Source organism: Parambassis ranga, chromosome 17 (genome assembly GCF_900634625.1).
Source record: "Parambassis ranga chromosome 17, fParRan2.1, whole genome shotgun sequence".
Lineage (NCBI taxonomy): Eukaryota > Metazoa > Chordata > Actinopteri > Ambassidae > Parambassis > Parambassis ranga.
The window spans coordinates 21,267,485-21,282,465 of NC_041037.1; the positions used below are offsets into that span (position 1 = coordinate 21,267,485).

A 14,981-nucleotide genomic window follows, 5' to 3' on the forward strand; every position below is an offset into this window, starting at 1 on the left:
TGGTTTAATAACGGGGGTGTGATAGGGGGGGCATTGTGTGGGACAGGTGCATCTGTGGGGGGGGTGCAGATGTTCACGTCCACAGGAAGTGGGTACGATTACAGACGCTCCTACAGAGCAGCGGCCTGTGGATGGGTCTGGAGTCATGAGATATCCTCTGATGCTGTCGTCTTATCATCCCTGTCTTTTGCCTGTAAGGCAGAACCGTCTCCTGCTCAGGCCCTAAAGCCCCCCCCCTGTGCACGTTGAATGTAAAATCCTAGATTAGTGAAGATTATTCAAAAAAATATTTTTAATTTATTTGCAAAAAATCTTTAAAAAAGAAAATAATCTAAAAATTAATTTTAGTTCCAAACACCAGAGTACTATTAATGTGTGTATATCCCTGTATTGTTTAATTTTGTGTTGTTAATAAGCTGCTCTGATGAGTTTCAGAGCTCAAACGATGTTTCTACATGTTTGTTCAGAGCTTTCAGGACATGACGGTCATCGTTTCTTCTCTGATTGAATGGGACCATTAGGGAGAAACATTAGTCAGACCTTTATTAAACTGAAAACCTAAAATGTTTTTTCTACAGATCATTTTCCAGATTCCAACCATTTTCTGAACCTTAAAGGCATCATTGTTCGGATAAATAGTCCAGGTCTGGATGTTTGGATCTTCTCACATCACACAGACTGCAGATCACATGATGACTAACGTGGACATTTTTAAATCAGCCCTCTCATCCTGCTTCCACACACACACACACACACACAGCCCAGATGTTACACTCAGCTGTAGTCTGTGGTTTCAGTCACTTCCTGCGTGATGAACGGCTCTTTGTTCCTCTCTGGTCACAGTTTGTTGCACATCTTTGTCAGGCATCTTTGTTTCAGATCTGAGGAGGGAGGAGGGAGGAGGGAGGGGGGAGGAGGGAGGAGGGAGGAGGGAGGAGGAGGGAGGGGGGAGGAGGAGGGAGGGTCAGATCCAGGAAACTGACACGAGGGGCAGGATTTCTGTCCGCCCGGCCTTTCATGTGGAAATTAGGACAAATATAAAAAATCTAAATGATGCCCGGGTTAGGATCAAGAAGGCTGCAGATCAGACAGATGCTCTCTGAATGTTTGTCATTTGTTCAGGTTTCATGAAAACCTGACCTTACACAACACAGGGACCATCAGGAGGTCTAAGGTTTGTGCTGCACAGTCTTCAGCTGGACTCCTCCTCCTTGAATGTCATCACTAACTGGATTTGTAGAAGTCAGAGTTTTTTAATCTTCTGTCTTCTTGTGTCGATTTCTGATCAAACCTCGAGTCTAAAAATACACACTGGGGTCAGATCAGAGCCGGAGGAATGTGAAGTGATGTGACAGCGTGCTGAGCTGTCTCTCCGGCCTGTCAGAGGCTGTGAGAGCGCCGGCTCTCTCTGCGACCTTTCGAGCCCATTAGGGTCCAGCAGAACTGCAGCTCTAATGAGCGCTGGCTGCCAGCAGCATGGCTGACACGCCCCCATCAGGGCAGGTGAGGGAGGAAGAGCGCCCCCCCAGTTATTTCTGTTCTGAACACTCACTGCTGTCTGTGTTTTAAAAGCAGCAGCATGATGTTAACAATGACTTCTGTAAAGATCAATCAGAGCAGAAAAGCTGCTGCTTGCTGCAGAGGACACAGAGAACTCCAACACCCAGCATGCACCGGGCTGGCTACTGCTGACAGTGTGTGACTGTGGCAGCTTCCGTCTCATCCCTCTGCACAGTCTGCTGCTCGTATCAGGAGCCTGAAAGCCCCGCGTCAAGCAGCTGAACTGCAGCACATCAGGACCGTGAGCAACAAATACACTGATCCAGGAGAGGAGGGAGAGGAACTGTCCGAGGATACACTGATGTACAAAAAAACAACTCGACAACGACAAACATGAGAGGAAAATATTCACAAATCTGTGATTGTTTTAAGACTTACTTAATATCAAAAATACAAAATGTATTAAATATAATGCTAATTTGACTCCAAGAAAAGAATTTCAATATTTTCAGACAACATTTTGTAAATTTCCCAGAACACTCACTGTCGGGAAAAACACTTTTCTTGGAAATTTGTGAGAAAAAATACAAATGTTTTAAAGAAAAATAATAGAAGACAAAACATCTGTTTTAACCATCAAACCCATTGATAGTTCCTGATACGTGGATATTTTCCGACATAAACTTCTCATGTGTCTCAAAAAGTCATATTCTGAAACTGATATTTATATTTTATCTCTTTAAACAGAAAATGTTGTATTTTCTGTTTCTGTATTTTCTGAATTACATAAACTGAAAAAAGAAATTTCTCCTCAAACAGCAGCGCATTCTAAACTGCTGCATGTTAAACCTCAGCCGAGGCCGAGCCCGGCTCTGACGGAGGCTCCGGCGTGGGTCTGATGTGGATTCACTCTGACAGCTCTCACAGTAAGGAAGTTAGTCACCTCGGCTGCTATCGATCGATGGTTCACTTACTTCTGGAGAAGGAGACTCTTCTGACCCGCTGGCACACTTCAGACGTGTGCTTTTCATACCAGAGGTGGCTGTCGTCACAGAATCTGTAACAGGAAGAGACGCCGTAAACAAACAAACGAACAAACGTCAGGCTCAAACTGTAGATTTATTACAGCTCATGTTTATTGTTTAAATGATTGTTTCTGAAGTTCTTTCCACAGATATGAATCTGTGTGAATAAACTACACAGCTCGTGTTGTTGTCAAAGACAGGCGTCACTACATCTACTTTCATTATTATAATCAGAACAAATCTGAAAACATGCGTCACAACCTAATAAAACTAAATAGCTTTTTGTTTTTTTATTTTTTTGTTAAAGCTACAGAGCAGATTGTTTGTCTCCCCCTTCTGGCAGAGAGCTGTATTACACCCTCTGCTCTGAGTAGAAGTGAATGGAGGTAATATTCGAGCGGACCTTTTCATGCGCGTCTTGTGGCTGATGGGTCTGCACAGGCACTGTGAGAAGAACTTGCAGAGCTCCAGGACGCAGGGTTGCAGCTTGTGAGCGCCGACGGTCGTCGTGCTGCCGGAGACGGACTCGCCCGGCAGCTCCGGCCGTCTCCAAGGACAGCCTCTCAACAGACAGAGAGAGAGGACACGTCAGTGTGTAAACCATCACCACAAAAATGACAAGTATAATTACACACTGAAAGCTCAGAGAGCTGCTTTACATACAGAATAAATCCCATTCAGTCACATCACTGATTTTACTCAGTGCAGGTACGCTGCCTCCTGATCACCATAAATACACACATTCATTCATTTTAATTACAGGCTTCTGCACATTCTGCTCATATTTTACAGCCAGCACTGTGGTGACATCAAGCACCATTACAAATATAAAATGTAAGTACAACATTATGTGGACATATCGGTCGACCTCTAGTCATTTATACATGTTTTAACATAATTTATTCATGACTAACATAGACTAGGCTATAGGTAGCTTGTACGTTAAAACAAAAAATCGTAACATGTCACCTAAACTCATCTCATCATGCAAGCCAGAGATCTTTAGCTTAGTACAACTAAACATTCAGCAAAAAATAAAGAGTTCACACCAACAAGATTCAGTAAAAACAAACATTCAGCCCTCCTCAGCAGGACGCCATGATGGAGTCACTGTGAGCAGCAGTCACATGACCAACACTCAGAGAGTCTCTGTCTGACCTGCAGCTTCCTGATTCTGCACACACACTCTGCCTGCAGACAGGACGGAGCTGTTTGTATAGGACTTTGTTTGAGAGGACACAGACTGATCATGTGACATGAGAGTGTGTCAACCAGCACTCATCTGGTTTTTAAGCTTCAGAGTGATGAGGCGCAGTATCACATGACCTCACAGCGTGAAGGAAAAACAGCAAGTCCCCTCTTCTCCTACAAGTGTTGGAAAAGCAGCATGATTTGATAAGTCCAAAAGACTGTTGTTGTGAATTTGTTGCGTTTTTGTCAGATGCTTTGTTCCCAGTTCACCCAAAAAACCTGCAGCAAACTGAGCTGCATCATAAAATGATCTGCAGAGCTGGCACACATCATGTGACGCAATGACACCGTTATCGCCTGTGTGTGTGTGCATCACTGTTCACATCCCAACACACACAGTTGCAGAGTGCCGACACTTGCAGCTGGCCAACAAACTCTCATGTCACTGCACGCTAATGACTCAGTGACAAATTGCACAGGCTGCTGCAGCCTTCTGCTTGTTGCTAGGCAGGACTCAATGGGAAGGTGGGGGGGTGGGGAGGACTGCTGCTTCTACAGTGTGAAGTTACTGCCATCTAGTGGTGTGTTCTCAATGGTCTCTGCAGCACAAAGTCCTGCTCCTCTGTGTAAACAGCTCCGTCCTGTCTGCAGGCAGAGAGCAGGCAGAGTGTGTGCAGAATCACTCAGGTGTTCAGACAGAGATCAGCTGCAGGTCAGACAGAGACTCTCTGAGTGTTGGTCATGTGACTGCTGCTCACAGTGACTCCATCATGGCGTCCCGCTGGCTGCTGAGGAGGACAGAGTGTTTTACTGAATCTTGTTGGTGTGAGCTCTTTATTTTTTGTTTCTTTCTATGATGATCGGGGTCTTTTTGTCAATATTTTTCTTAAAAAACACACATCAGAGGGTTGAGAAGGTTCCATTGACCTACTGTAATTTGTCACATTTTTTCACACACACACACATTTACAGTAAATATTATCGTTCTGTTTGCAGAAGCTTACGTCATGTTTGGCTGCACAGAAAAACATGGAATATTTAGTTTAAACCTTTGCAGTCAAAAATCCATCAAAGCTTTCCCATAGAGCTGGGGGTGGTTACCATGGTTACCGTCTCCTACATGCCTTTCATACACACACACACTTTTCCTTGGGCTAAATTGAATCAGTTGCTTGCGGAGTGTCCGGGGATGACGGTGAATGGATCTGGTGTGATTACAGTGAGAGCAGTGAGTTCATGCCATCAGCAGAGAATCACATGGAAATGGAGGCTGCAGCACCAGTATTTACGTTTTACTCCAGCTGAAATCCTTACCTGGTTTCTCTGTTTCCATTGGCCTGCTGGGAGTTGTAGTTCTCCAACTCACAGGTCCTGTAGTCCTCCTGGCCACCGTGGGTCCTGCTGTGGGTCTGATGGAGAAAAGTCTGGTCGGATGAACGGTGGAACTCGTGTGCCGCGTGGTTGTAGTCAGGGCTGGGGTCGGCTGGGTCAGGCTAATCGCTGATGACAAGGTTGTGGCTCTGGGTGGCGCTGTGGTGCCTCCGGGTGTTGCTGTTGTTGGTCGAGCAGTTGCAGTCATTGCTGGTTGTCTGACGGTTGTAGGTGGTGCAGCAGGAGTCCCGGACACTCTCACAGGTGGTGTAGTTACTCTCTGTGTTGTGGGTCTGTGGGTCGTCCCCACCCATGAAGCTGTACTGTGACTCTGCCACAGGTGGGGGGCAGAATGTGGAGAGGTCGTGACCTTTGCTGTTGATGCAGCAGGTTCTTGCAGAGTCGCTGAAGAGGCTGTGAGGAAGAATGAAGACACTGACTGACCAGCAGGAACCATCTGAGCAGCAGGAACCATCTGAGCAGCAGGAACCATCTGAGCAGCAGGAACCATCTGAGCAGCAGGAACTATCTGAGCAGCAGGAACCATCTGACCAGCAGGAACTATCAGGAACTATCTGACCAGCAGGAACCATCTGACCAGCAGGAACTATCTGACCAGCAGGAACTATCTGACCAGCAGGAACCATCTGACCAGCAGGAACTATCTGACCAGCAGGAACTATCTGACCAGCAGGAACCATCTGACCAGCAGGAACTATCTGACCAGCAGGAACCATCTGACCAGCAGGAACTATCTGACCAGCAGGAACCATCTGACCAGCAGGAACTATCTGACCAGCAGGAACTATCAGGAACTATCTGACCAGCAGGAACTATCTGACCAGCTAGAACAACACGGGGCTTATTGGATCTGAACATGTAGAGAATATCAGAACATCAAGACAGTGAAAGGTCACCTGGTTACACAAACATGAGCTGAGACTGCCTGTGGTGTTTCAGAGGGACTCACCATGTGCTGTGGAATGGACTCTGCTGGTTAACATGGAGCTCACCACAGATGGAGGGATGTGACTCAGATTCATGGGCAGTTGGTGCCATTCTGAGGTTTAAAATAGATATTTGGAAACAAGAATGAAACGTCGACGGCAGCAGATGCTTCAGGGAGCTTTTTAAAAAGCGAGGAACTCACCGACAGGCAGTCTGAAGGAGGAGATGTTAGTGACTGGAAGAGAAGAGGAAAGATTATTCATGTAGGGAGGAGGCAGGGACCTGTGTCGGTGCTGCTCAGGATAATTCTGGTTTATTCATTAATGTGACCGTGGCGCTCATGCTAACGCCTCCACCACAAAAGAAACAAAGCATACTGCTAACTGAACTTTAATTAGTGCTTGCAAGATGGCAAAGACTTTTTTTATCTTCGTCAGTGATGTAAAGTTAGCAAAGAAAATGGATACAGATTAATAAAAGTTTGCTGGATTTACAGCTGTGTCAACTATGGGTTACACTAGCCAAAGAGCACTGCTATATCACAAAGACAGAACAAAATAAGCTACCAGAGAGAAATACCAAAACACTGAATTTTTAGCACATATAACAAATAAACTAACCAAAAAACGAAAGAAAGAAAAACGTGTAATTCTTCCTCCACAAATCTGTTTTGACATGTATAACAGTTTACATTGTGAAAATGTCATAATTATTTCTTAATAATGTTGATAAATATGCTAAAAGACAGACAGACAGATAAACTCTCTCTTCATTCTGACTGTGGCTCTGTCCTGAGTGAACGCTGCCCTCTGGTGGTTCAGTATGAAAACAGTGCAAACAAACCTCTGTGTGGCCCTTCAACAATGGTCTGATTGAAGAGTGGAGTGATAGAGCTCACCTCCCACAAATCAGGCACCTCTCTGCCTGGACAGAACAAACACACACAAACCTTTGTCATCATTATCAATTATGACGTATCTCCTTTTTTCTTACAGAAACATTGAACAGAAGTCATTCCAGTCAGTGTAGTGAGCCCTACTTACCCGTCTTACCTGCCATCACACAGATATAAATACAGTCTGAGTTGTTCTTCTGGCTGACTGAGAAGCAGAACACACACACGGTAAGACACACACAAGCACACACACTCAGAGTGTGTTAATGTATGACACCCACCCACCTGATAATATGGAGGAAGATTTAAAGAGCTCGTGGAGGTAACTGGTGGAGTTTCCCATCACATCCAGCAGTATGGCTGTAAAGTCTGTTGGGGGGAAATAAAAAAATATATAAAGAGAAAATACTAGATATTTAAAATGAGACCAAACGTTTGGAGCCTCCTGCCTGTTAGGTCGTTGGTCTCGTTTGTGATGCAGTAGCAGAATCGTCTCCTGAAGGCGCTGCTTTCTAAACCGCTGATGCTGGAAACTACAAAACACAGCCAGCTCAGGAAAAGCAGAATAATTCAAAATCAGCTTTTATACAAACACACAGCAAACGTATATATTAATCTTTGTGATGTTTGACTTCACACATTTCCAGTTTAAATAGACCTAATGCACTGCACATCTGCACCACTAGGTGGCACCGCTGGTTAACTTGTGTACATGTGATCAGAGCCTGCAGCCGCCCTCACACTGAATATTTACTGTTGTAGACGAGCAGGGTGAGTTTGTGGAGAGCCAGAGAGCTGTAAGACGTCACGCTGAGCAGAGAGAAGAGCTGCCGGGAGCCTGCAAGACGACACACAGGGCAAACACACACAGGTCCATACACAGGAGGACACACTGTATACACACACAGAGGACCAGCTGGTCTAGTGTGATGTAAGGCTATTATTTTGTCTTCAGGACATCATTTGTGTGGTAAAAAGAACCAGGAAGTACAGCGTCTCCATGGATACAAGATGGCTTTGCTTTGCAAGTGTTTGCCATGCAGAAATGAAGGATGCTGAATCAGACCTTAAACTAATCATTTATCCTTTTGTGTGTTAATGAAAAATGTTTAAAAGAAGTCAGACCTTCTGCTACCCGCCTGGCCCCCACACTGTTTACATGCAGCAATAATCTGATCTTTACCTGAATCAACCAGTTTCCTGGGGTTAATAAAGTGTTTCCAGGGCTCTAGACTAACTTTTTGCACTGGTTGCACCGGTGCGCCTAACCTTTTTTTCTTGGGTGCACCGGCACAAAAGTTAGGTGCACCGCATCACACATCACACAGCAGTTTGTTTTTTAATTGCTGTCCATATATTTTATGGATCAGGCCTTAACTTGACACCTATCCTAATACAGAAGTTCTTTTCATCTTCTCTCATCATCTGCAGCTACATCTACTGTTTACCTGACGGCCTCGCAGGGCTGTAGCCAAAGTTTTAGAAATACTGAGGTCCAAAAATTGATCTCTAGGAAATATGAACGGGCTTAATAATCACATATCATCCTAAACTGACTTTGGACCTTGTTTAATGAACACAGGTAAATACAAATAAATAAATACATGTACTGAGAGTACTCATTCAAATTATGGACAAACCAGCCAACAGGTCTGCCTGTCAGAAATCCATAATGAAGATTCAAAGTTACAGCACTCTTCAGTTCCCTGTCTGCTTTCTCTCTGTATTTTCTGGCTGTCGCTCCTCACTTATCTATCTGGCAATGGGAATTAAAAATGATTAAAATCATATACACCTTTATTTATTTAATAGTTGTGATTGAGATATATATTCTGTTTTCTTCAACACGTTTCTAATGCAGCTACAGTATCTCTTCTCTCATCTTCCTCACCTTTCTTCCTCAGTTTCTCCTGTGTCTCCTCTCTTTCTAAAGCTGAGCTCCAGCTGACGGACTTTTCATTCTGTCTGTTACAGTTTCAGCTGTATGCAGATATCATCCTGCAGACAATGCTCCACTGTAGCAGGATAATAACAATACTGTTTAAATGGGCGTTCATCATGTCACCATGTTCTATAACTCCTTAAAACCAGCTGACTGCTCGGCCTTCATGGATGGAACCACACAGGTTGTTCAGTCTGTTATAATGCTAGGAGCACGTCACGCCCCCTCCCTGAACATGACCGGCTCGTTATCGTCAGTCATTCAGGTCAACAGCAAATTAGCAAAACCCGCATAGTAGCAACAAATCCTCCTCCTCCGCTGTATGTTCACTTAAACTGCGGTTTCTGCTGTTCAGCAGCGAAACGTCTTTAAACCCTGTCTGTCTGTGTGTGCGCGCTGCAGTCAGAGGGCCGTATGAGTTCTGCACACACGTTTTAAAAAGTCCGGGCCGAAACGACTTTGTTCTCGTCACCTCGGGAACACAAACAGATTTCTCCGTTCTCGTGGAGTATGGAACAAGCTTTATCACACAGCATCAGCTCTGCGCAGCATATGTCCGCGTTCTTCTTCTGAATGTTCGGTCTCAGCTGACCGCAGCAGACACGTTTTCAAAGATACACACACAGAGGTCCCGCCCTTCACCGTCTCTGATTGGTTTAGACCACGATATGAGCCTGATGTGTGTCTGTTGCTGGACCACAGGGAGACTTTTGAGAGTCGCAGAGAATGTATCTCCCTCTAACAGCTGGTCGTACCGGTGCGACCTCTGATATTTTTTGGTTGCACCTTTGAGAAATTAGATCGCATGTGCGCCCAAAATGGTCGCACTCTAGAGCCCTGGTTTCAATGTAAACACCGCTTTCTAAAATGTCTTAACCTTCATGTCCACGTTGACACGCTGCATACTAAATAACATAAGTGCTTGTGCTATATATATATATATATATATATATATATATATATATATATATATTATATTATACTTTCACCTCTGACTGTGAGGCTAATGGTTTACTCCATTAATCCAGATTATAATGAAAACATTCCCTCAGGCTCAGGAGAGGAAGGCACATGTATTTTTTTAAATATTAATTATATATGTTGTGTCCTCAAATAGAGAACTATACCTGGATGCTAAAGTAGTAGTAAATACTCAGACATAATAGCAGATTAAAAGTCTTAAGTGGACCGAGCAGCACCACTTCACAGCCAGCATATGACCTGCAGGCTTTAAAAACACCAGACAGTCCAGTTCAGTTCACATCGTCACTATTTTACCTAAATTGTTGCCGGAAACTAATGCCTACGTCATGACGTTCCCTGACGTACGTCGCCGGTGCGCTGTGAACATGCTGGTTAACGTCCTGTAGCTGCGGCGCATGTAAACACTGTTTTCGGAGTATTGTCTTAAACAGAACACGGACTTTACGCATGCACATAACGTCTTTAAGAGGTTTCAAACTAAATAAAGTTGTTTTAATGTCAAATCTATGGTCGCTTTGTAAAGATAATTATTGCTTAAAAATTAGCTCTACCGACGTTTTCGCGGATGTGTTGTTGTGCTAGCGGTACAGCCGCTAATTGAGCTAATTGTTAGCTCCTAGCTTCTAGAGTCAGTACATTAGCCCACATGTTGAATGGTGATGAACAAATCATTAAAGGTGATCAGGTACCTTTCCCCACTTCAGACAGACGCTTCAGTATTAATCCTTAATCCTGAACGTGACCGTGTAGTGTACCGTTAGCGTGTCAAGGTACAAACATCTAACAGGAAGCTGTGTCAAAATAAAAGCACCACCTAAAGGAGAACTAACACACAGCACGCCGTCTGAACTGTTTCCGCTCCTCTTCCATTAATCAGCCATTCCTTATCTCACGTTGCTGAAAAATAATCTCATAACCAGGATCAGATTCAGGAGTGTTCATGCAGGTTTACTTCATGTTCAGGCTCAAAATGTGCGTCAGCACGGACACGGTGCGTGATCAGACCTTCATCTGAGTGAACCTGGAGCAGTTTGACCTCTGAGAAGCTGAGCTGTAATCACATGAAAGATTTACTGCACAGCATTGATCTGCACTTGAATGATATTATGACAACGTACCCGATTGGCTTGAATTTATTAAAGCATTGACGAGCGGAGTGAGATCGATGGCAGCGGGGTCGATGTGCTCTGCTGGGACTTCTGGGAAATAAAAGCAGAGAGTGAAGTCAATGAGAGCTTATTCTGGATTTAATCTCTATTATGGAATTAGCAGTGTCAGCAGAATGGGGCTGTGTAATTGCTGGGCGCACAAAAATGACACAAAAAGGAGGAGTCTGCCCCGCGGGGGTCGTTAGGAGAACACCAGGAGGTCAGTGTGACAGTTAGTCTGAAACACTGGGCTCATACCAGTCCATTTATTTGACCTGTCACCACCGGTATGGTGGAGGCCCTCTCCTGAGTGCACTTACACAAACTCTAGCTTCATGTTTCACACTTATAATCTGAGCTGAAAGCCGCCGGGGTGAAAATGTTCAAGGTTAAACTCGTTAGATCATCACAGGACCTCCAGAGCTGGCAGCTAATGTCAGAAACATCACACAGGTTTTAACCATGTGTGACACTTAGATATGATTTTATATTTAACATTATGTGCGTTTAAAGGCCTTCCAACTTCACACATAAGAAAACACTGCCTCCACAGCGCCCCCTACAGAGCAGGAAGTCCAGAGTTTTAAAAAGGATAAGAATACCTGTGGAGTCCAGAAGGTCTCGTCTGTGCCTCTCATCCTGCTGTCTGAGTCTCACTGCTGAATGAACACAGGAAATCAGCTAAGAGCAGCTAACGGCTGTACGACTAAACTCTGCACACTGCAGAACAACAACGTCTACACAACAGTCACCTACCATGACCGAGGAGCAGGAGGACTAACACCACAGAAACACTGATGAAGATGAGGCGAGGGCGCTGCTTGAGCCTCCATGAGGCGGCCATGGCCCTGCAGAGACACACAACCACTGACTGCAGACACACAACAACTGACTAGAGAGACACACAACCACTGACTGCAGGGACACACAACCACTGACACACAACGACTGACTGCAGAGACACACAAACACTGACTGCAGAGACACACAACAACTGACTAGAGAGACACACAACCACTGACTGCAGGGACACACAAAACAACAGACTGCAGAGACACACAACAACAGACTGCAGAGACACACAACAACTGACTAGAGAGACACAACCACTGACTGCAGGGACACACAACCACTGACACACAACGACTGACTGCAGAGACACACAAACACTGACTGCAGAGACACACAACAACTGACTAGAGAGACACACAACCACTGACTGCAGACACACAACAACTGACTAGAGAGACACACAACCACTGACTGCAGGGATACACAAAACAACAGACTGCAGGGACACACAACAACTGACTGCAGGGACACACGACCACTGACTGCAGAGACACACAAACACTGACTGCAGAGACACACAACAACTGACTGCAGGGACACACGACCACTGACTGCAGAGGCACACAAACACTGACTGCAGAGACACACAACAACTGACTGCAGAGACACAACTGACTGCAGAGACACACAACAACTCACTGCAGAGACACAACAACTGACTGCAGAGACACACAACAACTGACTGCAGAAACACACAACAACTGACTGCAGAGACACACAACAACTCACTGCAGAGACACAGCAAGTGACTGCAGAGACACAACAACTGACTGCAGAGACACAACAACTGACTGCAGAGACACAACAACTGACTGCAGGGACACACAACCACTGACTGCATGGACACACAACCACTGACCGCAGGGACACACAACCACTGACTGCAGACACACAACAACTGACTGCAGGGACACAACTGACTGCAGAGACACAACAACTGACTGCAGGGACACACAACCACTGACTGCAGGGACACACAACCACTGACCGCAGGGACACACAACAACTGACTGCAGAGACACAAAACCACTGACTGCAGAGACACACAAATACTGACTGCAGAGACACACAACAACTCACTGCAGAGACACACAACAACTGACTGCAGGGACACACAACAACTGACTGCAGACACAACAACTCACTGCAGAGACACAACAACTCACTGCAGAGACACAACAACTCACTGCAGAGCCACACAACTCACTGCAGAGACACAACAACTGACTGCAGACACAACAACTGACTGCAGAGACATACAACAACTGACTGCAGAGACACAACAACTGACTGCAGAGACACACAACAACTGACTGCAGAGACACAACAACTGACTGCAGAGACACACAACAACTGACTGCAGAGACACAACAACTGACTGCAGAGACACAACAACTGAACGCAGAGACACACAACCACTGACTGCAGGGACACAACCAATGACTGCAGAGACACACAACCACTGACTGCAGGGACACACAACAACTGACTGCAGAGACACACAACAACTGACTGCAGGGACACACAACCACTGACTGCAGGGACACACAACAACTGACTGCAGACACAACAACTCACTGCAGAGACACAACAACTCACTGCAGAGACACAACAACTCACTGCAGAGCCACACAACTCACTGCAGAGACACAACAACTGACTGCAGACACAACAACTGACTGCAGAGACATACAACAACTGACTGCAGAGACACAACAACTGACTGCAGAGACACACAACAACTGACTGCAGAGACACAACAACTGACTGCAGAGACACACAACAACTGACTGCAGAGACACAACAACTGACTGCAGAGACACAACAACTGAACGCAGAGACACACAACCACTGACTGCAGGGACACAACCAATGACTGCAGAGACACACAACCACTGACTGCAGGGACACACAACAACTGACTGCAGAGACACACAACAACTGACTGCAGGGACACACAACCACTGACTGCAGAGACACACAACTGACTGCAGACACACAACCACTGACTGCAGACACACAACCACTGACAGCAAAGACACACAACAACTGACTGCAGGGACACAACAACAACTGACAACAGAAACACATACAACAACTGACTGCAGAGACACAACAACTGACCGCAGAGACACAAAACCACTGACTGCAGGGACACACAACCACTGACTGCAGGGACACACAACCACTGACTGCAGGGAGACACAACAACTGACTGCAGGGACACACAACCACTGACTGCAGGGACACAACAACTGACTGAAGAAACACAACAACTGACTGCAGGGACACAACCACTGACTGCAGGGACACAACAACTGACTGAAGAGACACAACAACTGACTGCAGGGACACACAACCACTGACCGCAGGGACACACAACGACTGACTGCAGGGACACACAAACACTGACTGCAGAGACACACAACAACTGACTGCAGAGACACACAACTGACTGCAGAGAGACAACCACTGACTGCAGGGACACAACCAATGACTGCAGAGACACACAACCACTGACTGCAGGGACACACAACCACTGACTGCAGAGACACACAACAACTGACTGCAGAGACACAGAACCACTGACAGCAAAGACACACAACAACTGACTGCAGGGACACAACAACAACTGACAACAGAGACACACACAACAACTGATCGCAGGGACACACAACCACTGACTGCAGGGACAAGCCACACTGCAGACATAACAGACTACACAAACCCACAGCTGGCTGCAGAGACACAACAGCAGACTTGTATTGCTGAGTTAGCAGATTAAGCTCTGAATCATCTCCTTTAAAAACAGATTGTTGTGTGAACTTTTTTAAATTAATCCAGACTAAAAGAAGAAACACATACTGTCTGCTGAAACAATGACCTCAGAGCAGCACAGTCATCACCCTCTGAGGCTGAGTGTCTGATACTGAACAGTGTTCGGCTCGTCTGTGTTCTTACAGTCTGTCTAAAGCCGCCTCTGACCATCTGAACATTTAAACTCGGAGCTCACCTGCTGCTGAGTCCTCCTGCGAGCTGCTGGCTGTGTCACACAGCGGCGCTCAGATAAGGATTAAACACCGCCTGTTTTCCCTCCTCTGAACAGCAGCGTCTGGCAACAGGCT

General features: G+C 45.7%; 1 protein-coding gene across 1 annotated transcript; it reads right to left on the bottom strand.

The window, feature by feature from the left end:
• Window positions 1–817: 817 nt before the first annotated feature.
• Window positions 818–11,848, bottom strand: hhla1 (HHLA1 neighbor of OC90). The gene is made up of 15 exons (XM_028427593.1): window positions 11,761–11,848; window positions 11,607–11,663; window positions 10,975–11,055; window positions 7,685–7,768; window positions 7,380–7,463; window positions 7,216–7,299; window positions 7,075–7,135; window positions 6,879–6,955; window positions 6,238–6,270; window positions 6,058–6,147; window positions 5,365–5,501; window positions 5,031–5,125; window positions 2,929–3,087; window positions 2,475–2,557; window positions 818–881 (listed from the first exon to the last, which is right to left on the bottom strand). The coding sequence occupies exons 1-15, from the start codon at window positions 11,846–11,848 to the stop codon at window positions 838–840; spliced, it is 1,257 nt and encodes a 418-aa protein (XP_028283394.1). The 3' UTR covers window positions 818–837.
• Window positions 11,849–14,981: the final 3,133 nt, after the last annotated feature.

Excerpts from the sequence above, each read along its gene's own strand:
- hhla1 (XM_028427593.1), bottom strand. The coding sequence starts at position 11,848 with ATGGCCGCCTCATGGAGGCTCAAGCAGCGCCCTCGCCTCATCTTCATC. Across the intron at positions 7,300-7,379 it reads CGAGACCAACGACCTAACAG|ACTTTACAGCCATACTGCTG; the intron begins GCAGGAGGCTCC and ends TCCCCCCAACAG. Across the intron at positions 2,558-2,928 it reads CACAAGACGCGCATGAAAAG|ATTCTGTGACGACAGCCACC; the intron begins GTCCGCTCGAAT and ends TTCCTGTTACAG.